The following is a 27,600-nucleotide window of genomic DNA, read 5'->3' on the forward strand; positions in this document are numbered from 1 at the left end:
AAATCTCACTTCACCAGAATTGACTAAGGATACAGCTGCAATGGCAACAACAGTTGTTTATCTTTATGCCATAAGAACATTCAAGTAGAGGGTGACTGGCATTTCTTTCCACAGACAACAATGACCACTCGTAACTTACAATCTCTCTGTGTGTGGCACTTAAATATTCTCTTTATCTTTTGTTTCAGTTACTGGACTGTGGCCATGCTGGGGGCACCACCTTGAAGGGTTTAGTTAAACAAATCAACCCCGGTGCTTATTCTCTCAGTCTCTTTTGCTGAACTGCTAAATAATAGCGATGTAAACAAACCCAAAGACATATACATACATGTGTACGTATATATGTGAGTGTGCATGTATATGGTGGTACAAAAAAAGAAACTAGTACACACCGTAAGGCAGTTGGTATTAGGAAGGGCATCAAGCCATACAAACCACACCAAAGCTAACATTGGAGCTCAGCACAACCCTACACCGGATCCTACTAAACCAACCAACCCATGCCAGCATGAGAAATGGATATAAAACGATGATACAGTATAGTTGATCAAATTGATCTGACTACTTGAATGATACCAATTTTTCAACTCCAAAAAGATTTGAACTCGGAACATAAAGGGAGGTAACTCAATCCACACGGTATTTTTGTCTGGTGCTCTATCGACTTTGCCAATTCACTACTTTTTACGTTTCTTTAATAATGAGGTAAATTTCCTACAAGTGGATGCTCTTCTTGTTACCAGCCCTTACCTGTCTCCAAACAAGGTAATATTTCATGATGCCCAAACATGTTTCCACAGATAATTGGAAATGAATGACATTCATTTACAATAATCACATGATGTCAAGATAAGGACACACACATGAATACAATGGGTTTTTTCTTTTAGTTTCCATCTAACAAGAATAGTGGCATGCAGCTGAACTGGAACCACAAACTTCTTAACCACACTAATGATTAACAAGTTTTAAGTGTTATAAGAAAAGAAACTCATTGGATAATGTACTCCAGGGTATATACTATACTCGAAAAATGACAGGATAGTCATAGTTGACCTGGAGCTATACATCAACAATAAAAACAACAGAAGACAATATAAAAAGCAAATACAATAGGGGTGTTTTTTTTTTGTTTTTTTTGCTAAAAACAAAATATGAAGGGAAAATTTTACAACTTTATTCATTTTGAGTTTAAAAATGATTTTATTTCAATTTTGTAAGAAAAATTCTGATGACAACTGGAACATTTGAAAATGGAATGTGTTGTTGGGAGGTAGAATTCTTGTAATATGACTTTTATGGACTAATAAAACTGATATTCTCAGCTATTTCACAATCCTTGTTCCAATAAAAGAAAAGTGATAATGGTTTATGGGAATGGTTTGAGGATGGTTTGGTGGTCCTCTTTCAACAACACTTCATCTTTTGCCATAAAATAGAAGTAGAGGGCGGTATTTTAAAGAATGGAGTGCAGTTGCTTTTATAAAGAATAGAAAGTACTAGTGACTATGGAGATAGATGTGTAGAAGTATCAACAGGGCATTAGAGGCTGGTGACAGAAGGACAAATATAGGTGGAGACGTGTCTTTGAAGATATACAAGAAGGTATGTCAGAGACAGTCCAGGTGTCAACGGAGACACACAAGTACAGCGGAAATGGTGAAGTACAGATGCGTATGAAAACAAGCATAAAGATGTCTGTGGAGGCAGGGATACAGGTACCAGTGGAAACTCAAATGTACCAGGTGCCAGTGAATACAGGAATACAAGTATCAATGGCTATAGGAATACAGGCACCAGCAGAGACATGAAAGTATAATCGTCAGTCTATAGAGATAAAGGTGTTTTCTGTTAACAGTTAATGTAAAAATATTGATGTCTATAAGAATAGAGGAGTGTTGGAGTCTGCAGAATAAATAAAGGAATATTTGTACAGATAAAGGCACAGGGGTAAAGGAGCTTCTAAAGGCACAAGAGTATTTGGTGTTTATAAAAGCAGAAGAGCTTTGATGTTTATTCTTGTCTTACTACAATAATACCAGTTACTCTAACAGCAGGTAAATATTTGACAATTTTGAAAGAAAAGGTTTGGAAGTCCAAGATACAATTAACATATAATTAACAGTGTAATTGTATTAAATCTTTCAGTTAAATGTAAGAATAATTTATTCACATTGTTTTGAACATATCATCTTGTATCTTCAAAATTGAATATGACATATTGTAGCTTTGAAATTTCAATGATGTGATTGTTTATTTTTAGAATGAATTGTAAGGTAGGTACGGAGGCAGGATCTGGCCAGTTTGAACATAAAACAGGTTGAATATTTGGGTCTGATATGGCTAAATGGTTAAAGAAATATTTCTTTCAGAAGTAATACTGATGCTTGTTGAAGTGAAGTGAATGCATTTTTTCACAATCCAATGTATTAGAGATGTAATTCAAGAACATGATATCTGAATATAAAACTAACCTTGTGTAATTCTGCTTCAAAGAATTAGCAATTAACTCTATCTGGGATTGGCAAAATCTAACATAAAATGGTTTAAAATAGTTTTTGGTAAAAAATAGTTGGAATATGAGTATGTTCCTGTGAAATTTGTTGTTTATTATATAGAAAGAGAACTATCTAAATCATTGACCATCAAAGAACATTGGTATAACCCTTTAGCAATCAGATTACTTTGTCATATTTAATACTTATTCATTCACATTGTCTTGAATTAAACATGCATTATATTCTAACTTCAAGATTTCAATGATCTGACTGTTTATTTTTAAAATTACACTGTAGGATAGGTGTGACAGGTCAGATCTGGCCAGATTTAACATATTCAAGTTGAATATTTAAGTCAGATATGGCTGGTTTAAATGCTAATGTGTTAGATAAAAGAACTCTAATATTCTTTTTAAGGACTGCAGGAGAGTACTGGAGTACTAGTGTCATTGTAACAGTTTTTTTACATTAGTCAATTAAATCTTAACATCAAATCCTCTTCTTTATGTAATTAACAGTGAGAGTTGATCATCTCCTGTAGGAGTTCACAATGAACTCCTGAGCAGACACCTTTGAAACTCTTTAACAGTGATGTTGTGAATTCTTAGGCAGACACTCATCCTACATAAAAGTTTACAGGCATCACACTACTCAGCTGTTTAAAAGTAAAAGTATGGCTACATCATGGGTAGACACCCTTCAGGCTATATGACTTAATTTGTGAGTAGATGCCTCTGGAGCTATGATGAGAGTATGATTAGTTCGTGGGTTGATCCTTTTAGGTGACCTAACAGCAAGGGTGTGGTCAACAACACTTTCCAGTTCATGAAACATGATAAAGATAACATTTTAGAAAACTGAGTGAAACTTTAATGCTCTAAAAACAACAAAACAAATGTGTGTGTGGTTAGGCATGTAAGTAAATGCATGCATGTGTTTTCTGTGAGTGATTTATAAGAGTTGAAATATGTTTGTATTTGTTCTTGTGTGTGTGTGTGTGCACATGTATGTGTATATGTGTAGTGAATGTATGCATGCGTTTGTGGAGGTTGTAATATGTGTATAAGCATTGTATGTGGTATGTATATGTGAGTACATGCACACACATGCAACAGTAAACAGCATTGTACAGACTGTAAGCAACAAAACAAAATTGTGTGTGAACATTGCATGCGGTACGTACATATGAGTATGTGCACACACATGCAAAGGTTAACAGCAATGCACAGACTGTAAGCAGCAAAACAAAATTAATAACAAAATTAATAGCTTAAGCAAGAGAACAAAACAACAGAAAGCACAAGAGATACAGAAACAGAAAGTTATCCAACAGTTTGTCTATCAGATAAAGATAAGACCACGAAGGCTATGGTATAGTTGGTTGTGACTGATGTTTAAACTTTCTATAACCCAATCATGGTCTTTTATATGGTACTGTATCTCTAGTCCATATCGATAATCTTTGTTACTATGTCACAAGTCTTTTGTACAGGAACATATCTCAAGTCTTTGGTACAACACACTACTACAAGTCTTCTGTATAGTGCCATATCACGAATCTTTTTTATAAAACACTATACCCCAAGTCTTTTGTGAGACATCATATCACAAGTCTTTTATTGGGCTCAGAATCACAAATCTTTTGTGAGACAACTGTCTGTAGATTTGTTCTTGGACAGTTGTAAAAACTAATTACTATTTTACCAAAAGAAGGTAAAAAATGACCTTTCTGACATGACATCAGTAAAATGGTTTTGATGACAAGATTGTGCAGTATATTGCAACTGCTGTGTAGAGATACTGTTAGATAGATTAGCTAAAACATTCTTATTATCATTATCAAGGCAATATAAGAGCCTTTACATGATCGCTCAGCCTGCAAGAAATGGCAGCTAAATATCTCTCAAGTCACACCCTACCAATCTTAAAAAGGAAGGATACATGGGAATGTAGCTGTAGATACACTGTCTGAAAATATAATAAGATAAAGTGGTCACAGGTGGAACGTCTTTGATTTATTAGTCTGTTCCATTAGGGCTGGACTGGCACTAGCAACACCAAAAATAACAAACACCAGCATTTGAAACAGTTTTCTGGCTTAACATAGATGAGAGAATTCGAATCAACTGGAAATGAGATAAACTAAAAAAAAAGCTTATTACCTTTACACTGTGATACCCAAGGGAAACAGTAAAGAGAATGAACTTTACAATAAGAGATGAAAGTGGTAACAGACAAATGAAATATAAATCGTATTAGTGATGAGAGTTGATGAAAAGAAATTAGTATTAATGAGTAGAGAGAATACTGTATTTAGTTAATACCAGATTAGTAAAACATTAACAGACAGACACAATTCATACATACTAAATATTACAAGCATGTAAACACACACACAGACTGACATCCACAAGTATACACATACACACACACACACACACACAGGTACTTTAATTAAAAAACATGCCAGTAAATTCTTCTTCAAGCCCCTTTGCTGTAGTTCTACAACAGAAGTGCATAGATTAATTCTTTAGTTTTAGTTTACTCTCTAAAGCCTTTTTCTTCAATCGCATGAGATCCATTTTCATTTGATGCCGCTCTTCTTCCATTGCCATTCTTTGTTGATGTTCTTGTTGGTGCAGTTCGAAAATCTGTCTTTCAAATGGACTCAGTACAATATTGAGTTGTTCGTAAGATTGGCACACACTTCCAGATTGTTTTCCTAAAGCATGGTTATAGATGCTGACACTGTTGTCGGTAATTCTTGACGAAATCATAGAAGCAGCCACTTGAACAGCTGATCTGATGTTTGGTAGGCATGGCTGAGTACTCATATGCATGTTATGACATTTGTCATCCAAGTGTCTGGCAGCGGAACAGTGGTGTCTGCAAACTACACTAGTTGCTGCCATATCTCCTGATCCTGCTGCCATATGGCGCATCCGGTGACACTTCAACATTTTCATTGAACAGTTGTTAGGAGGAAGCTGACCGCAAGATCTAACTATGTGCATAGCACCTGTCATGTCTTTAGACTGATTAGCTGATGTGAAGCCGTCAGCTTGGCACTCAAATGGAAAATTCTTGGGTGTAGATTGTGATGGTAAAGAGGAGAGGTGATGTAAATTGTTAGTCGAAGCAGACAATACAGAAGATGGAGAGGAAAAAGTAGTAGAAGAAAGAGGTGCAGTGGCAGGAGAAGAAAGACCTGAGGTAGTAGTGGTAGTAATAGTAGTAGTGGTAGTAGCACCAGTGGTATGAGAGGAAAGACTAGTAGTGCTATCAACAGCAGCATGAGAATGATGTGAAGAGCAGGGTTGAGAAACATTCTGAAGCTGTCTATGAGGGGAATGAGCAGCTCTAGAATACCGGCGCCTTCGTAATGGCACTAAAGATCCAGGCGAAGAATAATAAACTGCAGAAGATGGTGATGAGTTTTCACTATTGATGGTTGAATTTGAAAATTTATCACAAATAGTTCTTATCCGTTGAGATCTCCTCAGTGCTGGTAATGACCTAGATTTATATGACGATGGCTCATTGCAAAAGCGTTTGGATGTAACTTTATGTCTATGAACCGATGCTTGATCACATAACCCACAACTTTTCCTTCTGTAATTAACAGGACTTTGAAGCTGATTCATTATGGCAGAGTTCTTAGGACTGGGTAGGATTTTCTGACCCTGATTGTTTGGAAAATGTATAGATTTAGAATTCAGTTTTGTCGAGTCATGTTTCTTATGTACTTGACATTTGCTATTCGTTGATGTTTTAATTTTTCTTGAGTCAGTAAGTTCAGTTCTTTTCTTACTGTAATTAGAAATAACTGAACTTTGATTGACTTTAAGTTTAGACGAAATCTGAGGCATCACAGAATTCTTCATTTTCTTTAAACTGTTGTTTCTTGAATTGGCAAATTTATTATTTACTCTTTTAGGGTTATTTGAACTATCAGTTTGAACATTTTGGAGTTGGGTAGGATTTGCATGAAGATCATGAATGATTCTTTTTGACCATTTATGTTGAGACTTCTTAGAAACAGTTTTGTTTTTCTGACCCCTAGACGAAATCTGAGGCATCAAAGAATTCTTCATTTTCTTTAAACTGTTGTTTTTTGAATTGGCAAATTTATTATTTACTCTTTTAGGGTTATTCGAACTATCAGTTTGAACATTTTCGAGTTGGGTAGGATTTGCATGAAGATCATGAATGATTCTCTTTGACCATTTATGTTGAGACTTCTTAGAAACAGTTTTGATTTTCTGACCCTTAAGCAATGCCTTGTGCTTTACAGGCCTCAAAATTTCCTGAAACTGAAATGAAGAGAGAAACGAAGACAAAAAAGAAAAACAGATTTACCACAAATGGAAAAATAAGTGTAGCTTTTGGAGAACAAATTAAACAGAGCTGTCAATGAATTAGATTTATAGGAATGTGTGTGTATGTGTGTGTGTGTGTATTATACATACATACATATACACACATGAGAAGGTGCTGAAAAGTTCTTGGCTTTAAGGGTATTATGAAAGGTCTGGTTGGAGGCCCAATCTTCTGTGTTCTTTTACAGGGCTTAGAAAAACTGAAGGACCACTGCAGTATGTGCGTGTATCTGAGAGGGGAATTTGTTGAATAAAATCATAATTAACTGATCCTCCAGTATTTTCTTTTACCCAAAGCCAGGGACTTTTCAGCACCCCTTCATATGTATGTATACTCTTTTACTCTTTTACTCTTTTACTTGTTTCAGTCTTTTGACTGTGGCCATGCTGGAGCACCGCCTTTTAGTCGAGCAAATCGACCCCAGGACTTATTCTTTAGAAGCCTAGTACTTATTCTATCGGTCTCTTTTGCCGAACCGCTAAGTTACGGGGACATAAAATACACCAGCATCGGTTGTCAAGCGATGTTGGGGGGACAAGCACACACATACAAACATACACACACACATACATATATATATACATATATACGACGGGCTTCTTTCAGTTTCCGTCTACCAAATCCACTCACAAGGCTTTGGTCGGCCCGAGGCTATAGTAGAAAACACTTGCCCAAGATGCCGCGCAGTGGGACTGAACCCGGGACCATGTGGTTGGTAAGCTAGCTACTTACCACACAGCCACTCCTACGCCTATGTCGTATGGATATATATTTTATTTATTGGTCACAATACATGTATTAAAAAACTACTAAAAGTTTCATATGTTGAGAGAACGCAAACATATTCTTCAGGCGTACACCACATAGCATAACGAGCTAAAGAAATTGAATAACAGAAGAAACGCGAAAAAACTGAGAAGGAAGCATGTAGAAAATGCAAACAGTAAACAACAGAAAACGAAAAATAGAAACTAAAATGTCAAAAATAAAAAGTAAAAGGTAAAAAAGATAAAAGAGCTATCCCCCTTAGATCTTCAATGATAACGCTGGAAAGATATCAAGTCAGTCAATGCATATGTATAAATAATATATTCTGAAGAATTGGAAAATTCTGCCTATTCCTGACTGACTTGATATCTTTCCAGCCTTATCATTTAAGGTCTAAGGGGGATAGCTCTTTTACCTTTTTACCTTTTACTTTTGACATTTTAGTTTCTGTTTTTCGTTTTCTGTTGTTTCCTGTCTGCGTTTTCTATATGCTGCCTTCTCAGTTTTTTCGCTTTTCTTCTATTATTCAATTTTTTTAGTTTGTTATATGTGGTTTACACCTGAAGAATATGTTTGAATTCTCTCACGACTGGCACCCATGCCAACGTCGTCCCCTTCATTGGACACGAAACTCTACTTGTGAAGACCTGTTGGGGCAAGCGAAAACGAAATCGTGATGGCACCTGTGCCCAGCCTTTCTGGCACTTGTGCCCATGGCATGTGTAAGGACTTTTGAGCGAGATTGTTGCCAGTGCCGCTGGACTGGCTCTTGTGCGGGTGGCACGTAAAATACACCATTTTGAGCGTGGCCATTGCTAGTACCGCCTGACTGGCCTTCGTGCCGGTGGCATGTAAAAGCACCCACTACACTCTCAGAGTGGTTGGCGTTAGGAAGGGCATCCAGCTGTAGAAACTCTGCCAAATCAGATTGGAGCCTGGTGTAGCCATCTGGTTTCACCAGTCCTCAGTCAAATCGTCCAACCCATGCTAGCATGGAAAGCAGACGTTAAACGATGATGATGATGATGATGATGAAACTTTTAGTAGTGCTTTAATACATGTATTGTGACCTATAAATAATAGCTATCTCTCACCAGATGGAGTACTTTTTTTTGTTGAATTTTCTATCACGGATCAGTAGATTGTATGTGTGTGTGTGTGTGTACAAACACACACATACACACAGGGTGGCCCAAAATTGAAGTAACCATTTAATATATTTGTATGTAGTAAATGGTTGAGCAAATTTTTGGTCACCCTGCATGTATGCGTGTGTGTGTGTGTGCTGTAATCATTACATAGATCTCAGAGTGGTGTATTTACAGTAGTTAAGTTAGTATTAACATATTTAATGCAGGATTATTGAATATATTATGTGGTGAGAAGACAATATTAGGTCAATGACAAATAATGATCTAGTTATCAACAGTTAATAAATAAATTCCAGTAACTGATATCAGTATTAATGGATTTATCAGTCATCATAGTTGTACTGATGTTTTATTAATTCTTCTGATGCCAACCCACCCATGACTGCACCTAGTTCTACAATAACCTCTTGTTTAAAAATTATCTAAATCAAAGCTTTCCATAAAAATTTCACATTAAATTGTTACTCTTTTACTCTTTCACTTGTTTCAGTCATCCGACTGCGGCCATGCTGCAGCACCGCCTTTTAGTCGAGCAAATCGACCCCAGGACTTATTCTTTGGAAGCCTGGTACTCATTCTATCGGTCTCTTTTGCCGAACCGCTAAGTTACGGGGACGTAAACACACCACCATCGGTTGTCAACCGATGGTGGGGGGGGGGGGGGGACAAACACAGACACACAAACATACACACATATATACGACAGGCTTCTTTCAGTTTCCGTCTACCAAATCCACTCACAAGGCTTTGGTCGGCCCGAGGCTATAGTAGAAGACACATGCCCAAGGTGCCACGCAGTGGGACAGAACCCGGAACCATGTAGTTCGTAAGCAAGCTACTTATCACACAGCCACTCCTATGCCTTATTAACACTAGCTTAATAATTTTTTCTACTGTAGGCACAAGGCCTGAAATTTTAGGGGGAAAATGCTAGTTGATTATATCCACCACTGAGCTCAACTGGTACTTATCTTATTGACTCTGGAAGGATAAAAAGCAGAATCAACTTTGGCAGAATTTAAACTCAAAGGTAAAACCAGAAAAAATATTGCTAAGCATTTTTCCTGATGTACTAAGATTCTACCATCTTTCCACCTTCACACCAGCTTAATAATGGTTTCAAATTTAAGCACATGGCCAGTAATTTCAGGTGAGGGGATAAGTGAGTAACAATGGCCCCAGTAATAAATTGGTACTCATTTTATCGAGCCTGAAAGGTCAAAGGTAAAGTCAACCCTGGCGGAATTTGAACTCAGAACAGAAAGACAGACAAAATGCCACTAAACATTTTGCCTGGTGTGCCAACAATTCTGCCAACTCACTGCCCAACACCAGCTTAATAACTCTTTTACTTGTTTCAGTCATTTCACTGCGGCCATGCTGGAGCACCGCCTTTAGTCGAGCAAATCGACCCCAGGACTTATTCTTTGTAAGCCTAGTACTTATTCTATTGGTCTCTTTTTGCCGAACTGCTAAGTTACGGGGACGTAAACACACCAGCATCAGTTGTCAAGCGATGGTGGGGGGGGGGGGACAAACACAGACACAAACATACACACACACATACATACATATATATGACAGGCTTCTTTGAGTTTCCGCCTACCAAATCCACTCACAAGGCTTTGGCCGGCCCGAGGCTATAGTGGAAGACACTTGCCCAAGGTGCCACGCAGTGGGACTGAACCCGGAACCATGTGGTTCGTAAGCAAGCTACTTACCACACAGCCACTCCTACTAAGACAGTTATTTTACTAAATAATTCATTATTTTCAAAATTCATTGAAAATAAGGCATGAGAAAAAAGGTAACAAAAGGGTTAAATATATGGGTCAAATCAACTGTGTAGCTACCATTTACAACACAAATAATTAATGACTTTCACAGGAGTCAAATATATTTCAGTACAGACCCTGGACTACTTTAAAATCTGTATTGTTAACAATAGCCATTTCAAAATCTGTAGTGGTTAGCTCACAATAGCCACTTTAAAGTCTGTATCCACTATTTAACAATTTATAAAGTATTTGCTAACAATATTTCAAAATTTGAAAGTGGTAAACTGGCATAATTGTTAGCAAGCCAAGCAAAATGCTTAGCAGTATTTTATTTATTGTTACACTCTGAGTTCAAATGCTGCTGAGGTCGACTTTGTCTTTCATCACTTCAGGGGTTGTTAAAATAAGTACCAGTTGAGTACCGGGGTTGATGTAATCAACTTATCCCCACCCCAAAACTGCTGGCCTTGTGCCAAAATTTGAAACCGGTATTTCAAAAGTTGATAAGAATTTAGAAAAGAATCAGTATGTGTTGCTAGTTAAGCTGCTTCAATTCAGAATTTATAGTATTTCATTAAAAAGTTTATAAATAAACGATTTTTTTTCTTATATTGAAAATTTTATTATACATAATCAATAGACTGAATAATCAATTTCAGTGATTAAATTTTTTAAATATGTAAACTAATTTATATCTTATGACTAGCATATTTGTCATATGTGTATGTGTGTGTGCTTGAGAGAGAGAGAGAGAGAGAGAGAGTGAATGCATGTCTGTACCACTGTCATGATAACAGACAAGGACAGTTTCCACCCAAACATCCATACACCAAATTTTTCAGACATCCTATTGAAATAACTCTTATCATACCCTCGATGATGTCCTTTTTTTTTTCTTTCTGGTATCAGCCATTGATACTACAGCCCTCTTGGAGCATCACTTTCAAGAGTGTTTTTTATTATTTCTTTTAAATAAAAAGTAACTCAGTGTTTTGTTTTGTGTTTTTTTTTTTGGTATGAAGAAAGATAACTCAGGTAGGTATGACTTCTACAAGGTGTTTTTATTTGATACATTGTTTTTAATTCATTCCATACTGATACACACACACACATACTGGGCTTCTGCAGTTTCTATCTACAAAATTTTATTCACAGAACATTGGCCAACTTCAGGCAATGTATAACAGAAGACACTTTGCAATTTTCTGTGCAATGGTATCAAACCTGGAACCATATGGTTCCAGGTTGCCTGCTAATAATTGTAAAAGACAAATAAAAGTAACACACCAGAAACGCATTTCATAAACATCAAATGCAACACAAAGAATATGCCCACATCCACAGCCTCTCATGATCCCTATATCCACCATCTCTATGTTCCCATGCTGGTGTGTGCTGAATGAGTCTTCAATATATTTTTCATATGTGAAGCCCCATTCTTATCAGATCTACGTTCTTTTACACAAGCTGTTCTTGTTGTACTCTAACCATTTGCACCATCTTTCAATAATTATTTACCCAGCATGCATTATTCATTAGCATATATTACATGCAATAAGGTCAATGTTTTGAAGAAAGGTATCAGACTGCAAAGCCTTCATCTTAGTTATCACACTTTCATAGTGTTGCCTTTGTGATAGATGCAGTCCATCATCATCATCATCATCATCAACAATTAATGTCTCACTTTCCCATGTTTGCATGAATGAGATGGAATTTGTTGAAGCAGATTTTTCTATGGCCAGATCCCCTTCCTAGTGCCAACTATAGAGCCTTGTTTCCAAGCAAGGTTAATATTTTCTCATAGCTACACATTTCATAGAAGACTGGAAACAAATAACCTCACTTATATAACAATGAGGCTCATTTACAACCATCACGATATCTAGAAAGGGTACATACACACGCACACATGGTGGGCTTCTTTCAGTTTCCATCTACCTAATCCACTCACAATGCTTTGGTTGATCCAAGGCTTTAGAAGACAATTGCCCAAGGTGCATGCAGTGGGACTGAACCCAAAACCACATGGTTGGCAAGCAATCTAAATGTATAGTTAAAAGTACCCAAATGTAGAATAGAATGAGATTGACAATGATTATAATAATGATGATTTCTTTTTTTAGTTGTTGATGATGATGATGATGATTAGTAATCATAACATATATTGAGCACATAACTTGTATTTAATATTTTACCCTTAGTCAATAACTATTTATATTTCAGTCTCTTAAATGATTCTACCAACAGCACCACTACCACCATCATAATCAAACACATCTTTCAACACAACTTCAGTCAAACATTTCATTAGGTACGGCTTTAATCAAATACATATTGAACACCAACCTTTAAAAGAAGACTGTCAAACACATACATCAAACACACATAAACACTTTTAAACACAATTAGGACTATTAACCAGTTTAAAATTATAAGGGTAAAGAGAAACTCAATACACTGTATTCCTAGCAATACAAATCCTTATTGTCTTTTATAGAAGGAACAGCATCCATACTGGCTCATCTCATTTCTCTACATTACATTTTCATCAACCAAAACGGAGCCTCTTCTATGTGTTCACTCAACAGACTAGAAATAACAGCTGAATCTCCCTAAAAAAATGCCCTATTTGTTTTAGGAAAGGAAAGATTCATTGGATATAATGTGGTTCTAGATTCACTGTCTGATCAAAAGACAAGAGATCATGGCTGGAATATCTTTGGTCAGGACTTAAACAACGACTTCCATTGATATTCTAGCTATTTTAAAATTATTGCTGGCTTCTTCAACAATATTTACAAGGCACAAATCAAACATTGCAAACATTGTGACATCATTCAATAAAATAAATATAAATAAGATTGAAACCAAAATAGGAAACAACATCATCAATGTGATTATGGATATAATCATTACAGTGTAATCTGACTCCATTAGGTCTCAAATATACAAAAAATCAAAAGCAATGGAACTGACTTGTTTTTCAAAGAGATCCTATCAAATACAAAGCAAACACCAATTAATCATGCAGATAAACACACAAAATTTCAATTAGAACACACAAAATTTCAAATAGGACACACAAAATTTCAGATATGGTATGACACACAACATTTCAGACATGACATGCGACATTTTAAAGAATTTGCACCAACCTTAGAAGGTTTTTTGTTTTTACTTCCTTTTGGTCGACCCCGTGCTCTCTTCGGTTTTGGTTCTTCAGACTGGAAATATCATAAAGAATCCATGTTATAGAATACAGCATCAACAAAAGTCAGGGAGTCTTTTATTTTTATGAAACAAGTCAGATCTGGTTCAATCTTAAAACAAGAAACAGAGCTATTCTCTAGACATCATCATCATCGTTTAACATCCACTTTCCATGCTGGCATGGGTTGGACAGTGTGACTGAGGACTGGTGAGCCAGAAGGCTGCACCAGGCTCAATCGGATCTGGCAAAGTTTCTACAGCTGGATGCCCTTCCTAACGTCATGCCCTTATATATATATATATATATATATATATATAATCATAAATATATAGGGATTGACAGTAACCTGCTTCTCCAACATACTGAGAATTCAGAAATAGCAGTCAAAGAACTACTGATTTCAAAACTACAAATTATTACTCTAGATTGATAGCGATATTTTTGATACACACAGAACAAAAAACAGTAGAGAAGAGTAAAAAAACACTTGCCTTTAGTTAATTTAGTACAATTGTTTCACAGTTAAGAGTAAATAATACTCTATTCTGATCTTCAGCTAAATATTCTAATAAATTTGTTAATGTCTAAATAACTCACGTTAATTTTGACCATGTGAACATCAATACCACGTGAGGAAGACGTTAAGAAATTTATCGGCCAGTAAGTTCAAAATCCCTCGCCCTAATGAATTTCAATTCAGTGTGCATCATAAATGTTTTTTACCGAAGAAGGTTTTTTCATACTGAGCTACCCGGCAAAATTGTTAATTATTAATTTTATTACTAATTGACGATTCCCTGCCCTGCATATCTATATTTTAATAATAACTCTAAGGTGGATAGTTAAACCACAGGAATTCGTACGAGTCTCTTTCCTGTGCGGGACTATTTCTGATGCACACTGAATTGAAATTCATTAGGGCGAGGGATTTTGAACTTACTGGCCGATAAATTTCTTAACGTCTTCCTCACGTGGTATTGATGTTCACATGGTCAAAATTAACGTGAGTTATTTAGACATTAACAAATTTATTAGAATATTTAGCTGAAGATCAGAATAGAGTATTATTTACTCTTAACTGTGAAACAATTGTACTAAATTAACTAAAGGCAAGTGTTTTTTTACTCTTCTCTACTGTTTTTTGTTCTGTGTGTATCAAAAATATCGCTATCAATCTAGAGTAATAATTTGTAGTTTTGAAATCAGTAGTTCTTTGACTGCTATTTCTGAATTCTCAGTATGTTGGAGAAGCAGGTTACTGTCAATCCCTATATATTTATGATTATAAATGTTTTTTACCGAAGAAGGTTTTTTCATACTGAGCTACCCGGCAAAATTGTTAATTATTAATTTTATTACTAATTGACGATTCCCTGCCCTGCATATCTATATATATATATATATATATATATATATATATATAATACAAAGAATATATATAATACAAAGAATATATATACATGTATACACACACATATGTACATACTTACATCTACATGTGTATATATATGCATATCAGGGTACAGGACGTTAGAACAATGAACTACAGACAACGGAATGAACACATAGGAAAACGGAAAGCCACTTGGAATATCCATTCATCAGCTGTCTCTATTCTAACTAGACATTTCGAAGATAAGACAGAACGTACTCTAGAATAGTCTCTTCCTGAGTAGTGGATCAACCCACTACACAGAGGATTCCAAGGTGGCAAACACAAACCAAGACAGGAAAAATTGGACAGTGAAAACAACATTCAAAAGCCGTACGGCCAAACGCGAATCTGAGGTAGAACGCTAGTAGTTCGTCTTGCCTTCACAGCGGCTGGAGTGAAAAGAAAGTTGACCACAGGTCACACGAGAGCAGAGAGGATGGTGGAGGGAGGAAGTGGAACAAGGAGGAAGGGACAGAAGGGTATAGCAGTGAAGTAGAGGCCAGGACAGAGGGATAGATAGAAAGATAGAGGAAGACAGATAGATATTGTCGTCACCGTTGTCATCATCATATATCATTCATTTGATTTCCAAAACTAACTTGACAAGAACCTAGTCATAAAGTTCCATCTTAAAAAAAAGAAGCCTAGATATCAAGATTCACACAAGAGTTGCAACGAGGACTAACAGCATTTGAAGAACTCCAATACCTCAAAATAAAGTAAAGGCAGTAACTGAATCATGTAAAATATATCTAAACCTTTTATCCTTTACTGGTTTCTGTCTTAGACTGTGGCCATGCTGGAGCACTGTCTCGAAGAAAATTTAGTTGAATAAATCAACCCCAGTACTTATTTTTTTTACATATTAAGCCTGGTACTTATTCTATCAGTCTCTTTTCCGAACTGCTAAGATATGGGAACATAAACACTAACACCAGATGTCAGACGATAGTGGGAGACAGAGACACAAAGACACATACGCACACACTTCTTTCAATTTCTGTCTTCCAAATCCACTCACAAGGCTTCGGTCAGCCCAAGGTTCCACGTAGTGGGACTGAACCTGAAACCATGTGGTTGGGAAGCAAGTTTCTTACCACACAGTTACGCCATCTCACTCAGTAATTTAAATCTTTTGTTATTTTTTTTCTTTTATTCTTTTACTTGTTTCAGTCATTTGACTATAGCCATGCTGGAGCACCGCCTTAAAGGGTTTTAGTCGAAGAAAACAACCCCAGGACTTATTCTTTGTAAGCCTAGAACTTATTCTGTCAGTCTTTTGCTGACCTGTTAAGTTACAAGGACATAATCATATCAGCATCGGTTGTCAAACAATGGCAGGGGGACAAACAGACACACAGACAGATACATACGTACGTACAGCAAAGAGATACTTAAATAATGATCAGAGATCCTGAAAATGCTTAAAAATTAATGTAGATGTAAATATTGGTTCATAACCTAGACACATGGTCACCGATAATTTATATCAATGTCAGTAATGCCTAAAATTGTTAATGACCTTGGAAGGGCAAATGCTAAAGTAAGCTTGGTGCAGAAAGTCCCTGAGTAGTGTTCAGATAAATCCAAAACTTGAACTTTAATTCTTTCATTCAGGGCAGCTTGCACCAGTGTAAGAAGTTGGCTATAAGAAAACAATCTTTGTCAAGAAGGTACAGAAGAAAAAAAAACATAAACAAAAGTAGGCATAAAAAGAGTATTTACATGGGAAGTTTGTGTATATAAACAAATGAATGATGTACGTCTTATCTTTACAGCTGTTTCAGATAAACAATGACTGGTGCGATGACTATATATGTTATGTAATAAGGTCCAATAATATAGTAGGTTATGAATTAACATGGATTTTTAAAGATCCAAGATGAGGACTCCAGTTATTCTCATCAGAAAACTCTGGCAACAAATAATGTAGTTTTCATAAATATATAGGATCAATGGGAAACTAAATGCAAGGGGTTGAGTGGGATAGTAAAGACAGGGATATAGATGAAAAGATTGGATGGGATGAGATTGGTGGAGTTGCTTCAGGTAGAATTAGTAATGAAAAATATCAGTTAACAGAATCAAGAAAAGGAGAAATAAAATAGGCAATAAAAACAAGGGAGGTAGGCTAGCTGAAAGGGAGACCAGTGTCTGTGGGAGGAAAGATTAATAGTGGGAGATAAAAGATTATTGTAGTAGGCAATCATAGAGCAGGTGCATAGTATATAATAAATCAAGGTCAGTCATGGAGATAAGAAAAAATTTATAAAGACACTAATGGGGTATAAATTATAAAGACACTAATGGCAACACAGGTTAGTAAAATGAGATAGTGGGAGTAGGAGGTACAAGATGTATTGGTAAGAGGGGGGGAGGAGAAAAGGAAAGATGAGAAAACCCTAAGTGTGGCCAATTCAGTGGTACAGGAGTACAGTTATTAAGGTGGATGTATTATAGTGAAGGGCAAATTAGTAGAACATAAAAATTTATGGTAACAAGAGAACATTTTGTAGTATTTATGTCGACACATAATTACATCAGAGAAGCATTTAAAGAGGAAGGCCTCGTTCAGACATGTAATATATTGAAGGACTCACAGCAACATAAATTACAAGGTTATTGGTTTCTCATGTATGGAATACTCTCAACTTTGAAGTAGTGGATGTAAGTGGTCAGGGAGGTAAATTTTTTTCTAGCAATACCCGAGAAACAGTTTGAATGTGCAAGTTAACAATGTTCCACCAATAAAAATCCTGGCAGAGTGGGTCTGTGTGGTAGTAACGGTACATTTATAAACATTATAATGTAAGCAATTGTTCCTCAAAGAGACTACTATGTACTCTGAAACTGCATGTCTTCTTCTCACAGAATATGGGTGATGCATTATTAACTGTGCCAAGGTTAGTATAGTTAGCATGATTATTAATTCTATGAAAAGAATCAATTAATTACCATCGTCATTATTACAATGGAGACAGTTAGCATAGTTAGGACAATTCATATCATAATTATTATTATTAATGATACAGGCACTCAAATTGTGATCATTGGTGTTAATGGCATATGTGTTTAGTGTATAATTGTTTGTATTACTAGTATAGTGGAGGCACGTGGCTTAGTGGTTAGGGTGTTAGTCTCATGATCGTAAGATTGTAGTTTCGATTCTTGGACTGGGTGACAAGTTGTGTTCTTGAGCAAAACACTTCATTTCACATTGCTCCAGTCCATTCAGCTAACAAAAATGAGTCATTCTGCGACAGACCAGTGTCCCATTCAGACGGGGAATATATATGCCAAGAAACCAGGAAATCAGCCCTTGTGACTCAGTATAACTCAAGAAGGTAACTTTACTTTTACTATTACTAGTATAGAGGTTCCGTTTAAATAAAGAAGTCCTGATGCATCTACGTAACAATGTTTTTACAGTGCACACTCGTTAGTTAGTTTTTAGGGTTAGTTTTGGGGGTTAGTTTTAGGGTTAGTTTACAAGGTTAGCTTTTAGGGTCAGGGTTAGGGTTAGTTTTGGGAGTTAGTTTTTAGGGTTAGTTTTAAAGTTAGTTTACAGGGTTAGCTTTTAGGGTCAAGGTTAGGGTTAGTTTTAGGGTTGGTTAGGGTTAGGGTGTCATTACACGTCCACACAGTTGGGACCTCTGTATGTAAGTAGTACTGTTAAAGGACCTCTGTATTTAAGTAGTACCCTATTACTAGTATACAAATATACACTGGTATTGTTAATAGTAGCTTTACATTCATTGTTACTTCCAAATATTTAGTTATGGCTCCATCAGGGTTGTTATGCCCAGAACAGTTGTGAGGGTCTAAATTCTCTAAACAATATTTACTGGGGTTGGTGTTGCTAACATATGTGGAATTGGCAATATCTGCACCATATATTCTACTACTTGATATATATATATATATGCATATATATATATATATATATATATATATGAAAGCATAATGCCTAGGAGTTGGGGTGTTGCACACTAAGTGGTGGGTTTGATCATAAGGTAGGAGGTTTGATTCCTGGATCAGGCAGACTGTTGTGCCCTTGAGCAAAGTACAGTTTCACACTGCTCAGTTGAAAATGAGCATCAGAGGACAGCTGATTCAGTCCTCTATTGCTCCAGCTGTCAAATCCTCAATGCTCCACAGGATCAAGAGTGTGAAGATTAAACAGGTGTTTATGCTCACAACTACATAAGTACCTAAAAGAATTAACAAAAACATGACACTAGCCACCAAGTCATACTCACTGGAGACTGATGGCTCAGCAAACAAATATACACACAGGGTTTGATGGGTAAATTGTTGCTATTTAAAATTTTTTATTTCATGCATGTGCATTGTTTATTTTTGATTTTGGCGACTACACAGTATAGTAAGGTCAGTTGGGCACCATCTGTGAAAAAAACAGCACCATGACACAATTCACTCTGCCAGAAATTTGGGAATGACGTGTACTGCTTGGCATTCGTGCCAGAAGCTCCCATATATGAACATTTCAGAGAATTCAGAAAGAGTTGGATGAGTTTAAGAAAGTACAGCAGCTTGGAAAACTCACTCTGATCATTCTGATAAGAAAAGAACTCCTGAATTTGTTGGTGAGATCCAGGCCATGATTAACAACGATCCCTTCATGTCAATCAGGCCCATTTCCAGGGATTACCAAGAATAAAAATTTGAAAAAGTAAAAAGTGAATTTTGTGTGGAGAGGGAGAAAATTAAAATATTGAGAACATGTTTTGTGGGAGAAATCCTAATCTCCTCCGTCGCAAACATAGGAATTGGAAGAAATTTAGGAAAAAAATAAGGTGGGGGACAGAAATGTCAGCTCGGATATGCTAGAAAGTTGGGAAATGGTAATGTGGTGCTGGAGCACCACATTAAAGGGTGTTAGTAGAAGAAAACGACCCCAGGACTTATTTTTGTAAGCCTAGTACTTATTGTATCAGTCTCTTACGGGGACATAAACACACCAACATTGAGTGTCAAGCGATGGCAGAAGGGATAAACAGACACACACACACATATATACGACAGGCCAGTTTCTGTCTACCAAATCCACTTTGGTCAGCCCGAGGCTATAGTAGAAGACACTTGCCCAAGTTGCCACACAGTGGGACTGAACCTGAAACCATGGAGGGTAACTTTCTAGGTCATGACTGACCATGGGATTGCACACCCCCTTCGGTCATGACTGACCATGGGATTGCACCTAGAAAGTTACCCTCCAAGGCACAAGTCCGGGCAAGGGTGTTTTATGGAAGACCAGCAGTCGCCCATGCATACCGGTCTCCCCTCTCCACGCCACCAGTGTTATCCAAAGGAAAGGCAAAGGCTGATACAGCTTGGCACCTGTGACGTTGCAACTCATTTCTACAGCTGAGTGAACTGGAGCAATGTGAAATAAAGTGTCTTGCTCAAGAACACAACATGCAGCCCTGTCCGGGATTCAAACCCACAACCTTGTGATCGTAAGCTCGATGCTCTAACCACTGAGCCATGCACCGTCACACACACATATATATATATATCAGGGAAAAGCCGCAATTATGGTGGCTGAAGACAAACTGTGATAAGGCTGATCAATAAAAGAAATGTATTTGAAGGCCTAGATCTCATCTGCCAATCTGTAATTAGTATTTGTGCAGAAGGAACTAGTTGAGAAAACAGGCTTTCAAAATGTCCTTTTACCAAAGTGTCACATTGAAAAAGACAACAAAAGGAAGCATTGAGATTGCTTCAACAATCACTATACTTGTAATAATAATAATAATAATAATAATACAAGGACGATAATGTGCTCGACTTAGTAACAAATGACTCTTCAACTATTGGCTTCAACAAAATGACTTTCTCAGTAAAAACATGACTGTGTCCAAACAGTTGCTGTGAAACATTACAGTTTCTTTGAGGGGGAAGGGATTAATTGGATCAGAGAATGCTTAGTTACAGAACAAGGATGCAACAGAAACATTTACTTCTTTAATGCAACTGTAATGAATGCATGGCTACTTTAGAAGTCAAAGAACAAGACAAATATTCTTCTCCCAGTTCTGATTGATTTTAGAAATAGAATTTCTGAAAGTTTTATGATTCGGCATCCTCTCAAGGAAGGCATCAATCTTCAACACAACCTATTTTGCTATGAAGGATAAAAACAAGCTCCTCCTCCTCCCCACCACCACCACCACCACCATTGCTGCTGCTGCCACTGCCATCATCTCCATAATTGTGTTAACATCCACTTTTCCATACTTGCATGGATCAAAAGAGATTTATTGAAGCAGTTTTTTTATGGCTAGATATCATTCCTGTCACCAACCTTCACGTGCTTCCAAGCAAGTTAATATTTTCCCATAGCCAGATATGCTTTCACAGAGTCACTTGTTTCTAACTACCATGATGTCAAGATATGGAGACACAAACACACATATATACATATATGATGAGCTTCTATCACTTTCTGTCTACCATATCTACTCACAAGGCTTTGGTCAGCCCAGAGCTACAGAAGTGACTTGCCCAAGGTGCTATACAGTATCACATATTTATGCCCAAACCACACAGCCAAGTGATGATGTGGGTTCTATACTAGTAAATCTACATTTTTATGTCTCAAGTGTCACTCATCCAAGTCAAAAAAATATACCATACAAATTAAACGCTAAAATAAATATTCACCAATATTTTTTGTTCAGGTGGGAATCTCAAAATTGCTTTGGCTTTATGAGTGTTTGTTTTTAATTTTTGTTTTCTCTTATGTACAAATTATACTTGTGTAATCCTAAACAGTATTAAAATAATATCTGAACATAGCTGACACTGTCAGACAGAATGGTGCTACCATTTGGTGTAAAAAACATGAAAATATTTGCTTAGACAGCTGAAGTTGGAATGCTTGTTGTTTATCTAGTGTATCTTCATTCTTTCTTTGTTATCTCTGTTAGTCTTCACTGTCTCCATAAATTCTTTAGTAGTTCTCCTGTTCATGTAATCTTATTGTTTTGTTTTTTATGTAGGGAGTGTTTTGTAAAGGAGCTCTTTGTGGTAGGTAGTTGTTTAATACATCGTGATAGTTTAGCCCCTACTTAGGTAAGTTATGGTATTTTAGTCCCTACTTAGATTACATTTTTCATAAACTCTTTAATGCCCAAAATGTTTAGGTTAGTTATTCATGCTTAAATAAAATCACTTCCAACATTACACACTACAATGGAAACACAGTCACACAGTGTCCAGCCTGTAACTGCCAAAACAACTGCCCACAAGGAGTACTTGCCTCTCAAAGGCTATGGTCTATAGAGCTACATTCATGCAATGTGATGGCATCATAAGGCACTACATGAGTAAGCATAACGACCAATGATTTCAAAGAATGATTTACACAACATATGTACTCATTCAGGTGTAAAGACAAGAAAATCACCATCTCCCTCTTGCACTTTATCTAGAGACTCAAGAGTCAAAGAAATGACTTTCCCAACATCACATACAGCATCCTTGAGAGGGCCTTGCTTTTCTCACTACATATACTACAACAACCAGCAGAATCAATCAATAGAAAAACTGATCTATTGTAATACTGTCACTAAAGATAGGCCCTATTTATGAATTTCAAACCAATGGCCACTGATGCCTCTGAAAGACCACCTTAAGCCTAGCTGGCAGATGCAGTTACAGGGAAAACAATCTCTGCTTGCCTTCAGTGAAATTATTTCTTTTCTATGTACCCTTATTGTGGCCTACCAGTACCCAGCTACAAATACGCCACACACAGTTATCCATGACACTCCATGTAATATGTAACCTGACACTAAAAGGCTGGTTACCTTGCCACATGGACCAACTTGCATTCCACCCACCACTGGGTGATGTTGCTAAGTTGTCAAATTCTAGTCTGCCAACTACCTAGTACCACTTCACTGTCTTCTCTGTTAAATGAAAGCATAAATAAAAGTATCTGTTATACATTTTTTTTTTATCAAACTATGTGTGTGACCAGAACAGACATATCAACCATATGATCCAGTCCTTGTTGTGGTGTGATAGCTTATGTGCTTCAATAACCTTGGGAGCTATGCCAGCAAAGTACAATCTCCCATGCTGAACAGGTCAAAGGATAGATGCCAGGCTAATAAGGACTACTTCCCATACTAAGAAAAAAAGCAAAGTTACAGAAGAATCAATGATAATTCAAAACTAACCAGGTTACTATACCTGGTAGAAATAGCAGCCAAATCAGTCATTTGACTGCAGCCATGCTGAACCGCTAAGTTATGGAGAAGTAAACACACACACAGATATACATATATACACAACAGGCTTCTTTTAATTTCTGTCTACCAAATCCACTCACAAGGCTCTGATTGGCCCAAGGCTATAGTAGAAGACACTTGCCCAAAGTGCTACACGGTGGGACTGAACTCAGAACCATGTGGTTGGGAAGCAAGCTTCTTACCATACGGCCATGCCTGCGCCTATATATGTATATATATTATATAAACACACATATATAAATACATTCAAAAATATTCACACATACACTGTTCTTTTGTTTCACAGCTGTTTTTCCATGTGAGCATGGGTTAGACAGGAAGATAGTTGAGGTAGGATTTTATGGCTGGGTAATCTTCTTGTTGCCTACCCTTCACTGTTTTTTTAAGTAATGGATGTTTTTTCACAAGGTCTCTGAAAGTGCAGAGCAACCAGTGACAATGTCAACATGAAACACCTACTACCATGACTCTACATGAAACATCAGTATTATGACTCTTTTGCGAATGCAGTGACAAGCATGCAAAGTGAACATAAAATGATATATATACAACATAGGGGTGGCACTATTTTCCGATAGTGTGGTAAGAATCTTGCTCCCTAAACATGGAGTCTTGGGTTCAGTGTCACTTCAGGCCTTGTAAGTAGATTTTGTTGATGGAAACTGAAAGCCTGTCATATATATATATATACACACACACACACAGATATATAAATATGTATATATTTCATGTCTTTGTGTTTGTCCCTCCAACTGCTTGACAATGTTGGTTTGTTTACATCCATGTAAATTAGAGGTTTGGCAAAAGGAGACTGATAGAATAAACATCCAGCTTAAAAATAATATATCCACATATAAACATACAGTTACATATGCATATATATATGTATGTGCTGTGTGTGTGTGTATATACATACATATATTTACACACATGCATATATATGTATAAATATACATATATTTATACATATACTATTATAGACATATTTATAAAAAATTCAGATATACATATACACAAACATACATACACATATGTTAAACATTAAGACAAATATATTTCTTATACTAATTAATTTACACCAAAAATTCATTATTAAGTCAGTAATTATATTTTAGTAGTCACATAATGGCTACAATCTGATCTTTGTGTGCAACTCAGGAGAAAATATGCTCATAGCTACACATTCACACACTATTAGAATCATTAACTCTACCTTTATACAGCACCAATACCTGAATTTTACTCTAACCTACTTTGAATAAAATTGTTACCAAATATCTACTTTTTCAATACATATGGCTTGAGTTGCCTTTTACCATTATAGATAAGCTAATCTAAATATATTCCAAGTGGAGCAAGAATTTTAAATATGAGCAGAATTCCTACAGAGAATTGTCACAATCAGAAATTCCTTTACTATTTAATACTATTCCACTTTGAAAACAAATTTTATATTTTCAAGCTTGTACTAGATATTAGCTATTTCTGCCATTAGTTTTATCATATTTAACTAATGAGAACGACAGGTGCAGTAGGCAGTACAACCACTATTGCTGGTCAAGCAATTCACTGACCACCATTGCCTGCAGTAAGCATGGGTGGGTAGAGAAGTTGAGGTTGTCAGCTAGTTTCTTACTTCAGCAAGGAACATGATATTGAACACAGTGCCGGTCAGCCAGACTCTATAATTATGAAATGGTAGTGGAAGAAATAATGGTCAGCCAATGGCAATAGAAGCAGTGATGGTCAGTCAGTCAGTTTCCATAACAGCAGCATGGCAGTCTCCGCTAGAACATGGTAGTAGAAGAAATAAATATTGGTCAGTCAGTCTCCAGGCAATCAAAGCCGTGCTGGTCAGCCAGACTATATTACTACAACTAGCATGGCATACCCTAATTTCTCCGCTGACCAAGCAGCTTTGGCTGCACAGAAGCAGTGGCAATTGGCTGTAATAGTCACTGGTCAAACAGATAAAAACCAATTCCACCATACTTAATAGACAATGCAGCTATTTAAAACAAACTAACGTATATATTATACTCGCAGTGTACACTGATTGTGTGTGCGTGTATATTATAAACACACGTGATGTTTATAGTAATATAAATATATATATAAATATATACCAATATATATATATATATATATATATATATATGTTGTTGATTATCCCAGATCTACTCTGACAGAACAGACCTGATGAAAAGCACTCCAGTGATGACCATCTTGTCTTAAGCAGGGAACCCAAGATCACGTTATCCTTTTATTAAGACAGCAGTGATTTAAAAGGGATCTGGCTGCTATATCTAGCAGGTTGAGCACGCACGTCGCACGCGCGCGTATATATATATATATATATATATATATATATATATATATATATGTGTGTGTGTGTACAGTATGTCGTATTGCATAAAACCTGAGGATTATCAAGAGAAATAACATGTAAGTTGCATTTACTCATTCATAAGTTCAGAGTTGTAACTGACAGAAAACTGAACGAATCCTTGACTGAAAAATTCCGGTCAGTGGCTGAAATACAGGTGTATGGTCAATAGCTGTGGCGTATAATTGAATGATTAAAGTTAAACGTTAGACTTCACCTGTAAAAGTTGACATGAAAATTTCCCATTTTCTCCACACGACAGACCACAAATTCGTATGTTTTTATGAATTTTATTAACTGTCCTCGCCAACATTGACCATCACTAATTTCGTCGGACCTCGATTAGTTTCATTAGATAGAAGACTTGATGTAAAATGTACGTAAAAATTGGATGTAAAATGTACGTAACTTGAGGGGAGAATGGGAAGAAGAGTAGAGGGGGGTAAGATGAAAGACTTAATAGAAAATCTGTAAATGAGTAGAGGGAGATAAGGAAAAGAAAACAAACAAGATCGAGAAAGATAATAGAGAGAAAGAATGTGAGGAAGAGAGGGGGAGAAAAAGAGAGAGATGGGATAGGAAAGATAAAACAACTGAAGAGGAGAGGGCGGAAAAAACGAAATAGTAAGAGAAAGGGGTGACAGGGGAAGGAGGAAATGTAAATATTATTGACGGGTAAAAGAGAGAGGTGGAGATATATATAGAGAGAGAAAACGAAATAAAATGGGAGAGAGAGAAACAGAAGGAAAGACATGAGAGTGAGAAAGTAAAGGTAAGAAGAAGATACATAAAAGGAAATAAAAGAAACAGAAAGAAAGATAGAGAAATAGAAAATGAGAGGGAGAACAAAAATGAAATAAGTAGGTAAGATACAGTGAAAGGACTTTACTTTTTTTAGAGTAACTGGCCTCATGTTAGAAAAAACAAAAGTGATGTAGTTAAGTAACATAGGAAAGTTTCTATTATTTCAAATAAGATTATTTGTATTAAAAATTGTGATATCCTCGTGGTTTGAATGGAGATAAGAAAAACTAGAACGATGGGCACGTTTAGCTAATAAATAATTAAATATATAGAACAGATAAAGTAGGCATAAATAGTTGGCACTAGACAATAAGTTTGCTGACTTGAAATTTCAATAGTTTACTTATATTGTAGATCACACAGACAAACAAGCTCACTCTTAGTAACTCAAATTAGTTACAAACACACACACTTGTGGATAATTTTGGCGGGAGTATGGAAAGAAAAGAATCGAAGATGAATGTTTTTTAAATACATATGAAAAATAAACACGAGCTTGGATAAAAGCAACAGTATAATAAAACTAGATAAGGGAATCCACTCAACAACAAAGTTATAGTAAAAAGCAACGAAAACTATTAAAATGTGTCTGACCTGATCTGGCTTAAGTTTTCGAGGTCGTCCACGCTTCCTTTTCTCTGGCTGGTGGCCACTGCTGGCCTGTTCTGCTGCCACATCTGCCATTTCTACACACAATAAACAAACGTTACAGATGATTCCTCAGACACCGAAAAAAAAAGGCGATGGACGAAGATGTTTTTATATATTTTTTATCTATTGATTTCCTTATCCGTGTTTTTTTTTTTTCTCTCTCCAGCAAATTATTTTTCCTCCAACTTGAGCTTTCTCTGGCTGCTTACACACACACCACTCTCTGTAGCTATAACTATCTTACAGACTC

At 36.4% G+C, this 27,600-nt stretch overlaps 1 protein-coding gene across 2 annotated transcripts; it reads right to left on the bottom strand.

Annotated features, from left to right (window-relative positions):
* Window positions 1-1,183: 1,183 nt before the first annotated feature.
* On the bottom strand, window positions 1,184-27,600 carry LOC106878599 (uncharacterized). 2 transcript variants are annotated; one of them, XM_089351444.1, is made up of 3 exons: window positions 27,294-27,600; window positions 13,734-13,802; window positions 1,184-6,811 (listed from the first exon to the last, which is right to left on the bottom strand). In XM_089351444.1, the coding sequence occupies exons 1-3, from the start codon at window positions 27,381-27,383 to the stop codon at window positions 5,021-5,023; spliced, it is 1,950 nt and encodes a 649-aa protein (XP_089207570.1). In that variant the 5' UTR covers window positions 27,384-27,600; the 3' UTR covers window positions 1,184-5,020. The 2 variants fall into 2 exon arrangements, with proteins under 2 accessions (XP_089207570.1, XP_089207569.1); XM_089351443.1 differs by lacking the exon at window positions 27,294-27,600 and adding an exon at window positions 26,113-26,403.

The sequence above is a fragment of the Octopus bimaculoides genome, chromosome 4 (genome assembly GCF_046866305.1).
Source record: "Octopus bimaculoides isolate indiv1 chromosome 4, ASM4686630v1, whole genome shotgun sequence".
Lineage (NCBI taxonomy): Eukaryota > Metazoa > Mollusca > Cephalopoda > Octopoda > Octopodidae > Octopus > Octopus bimaculoides.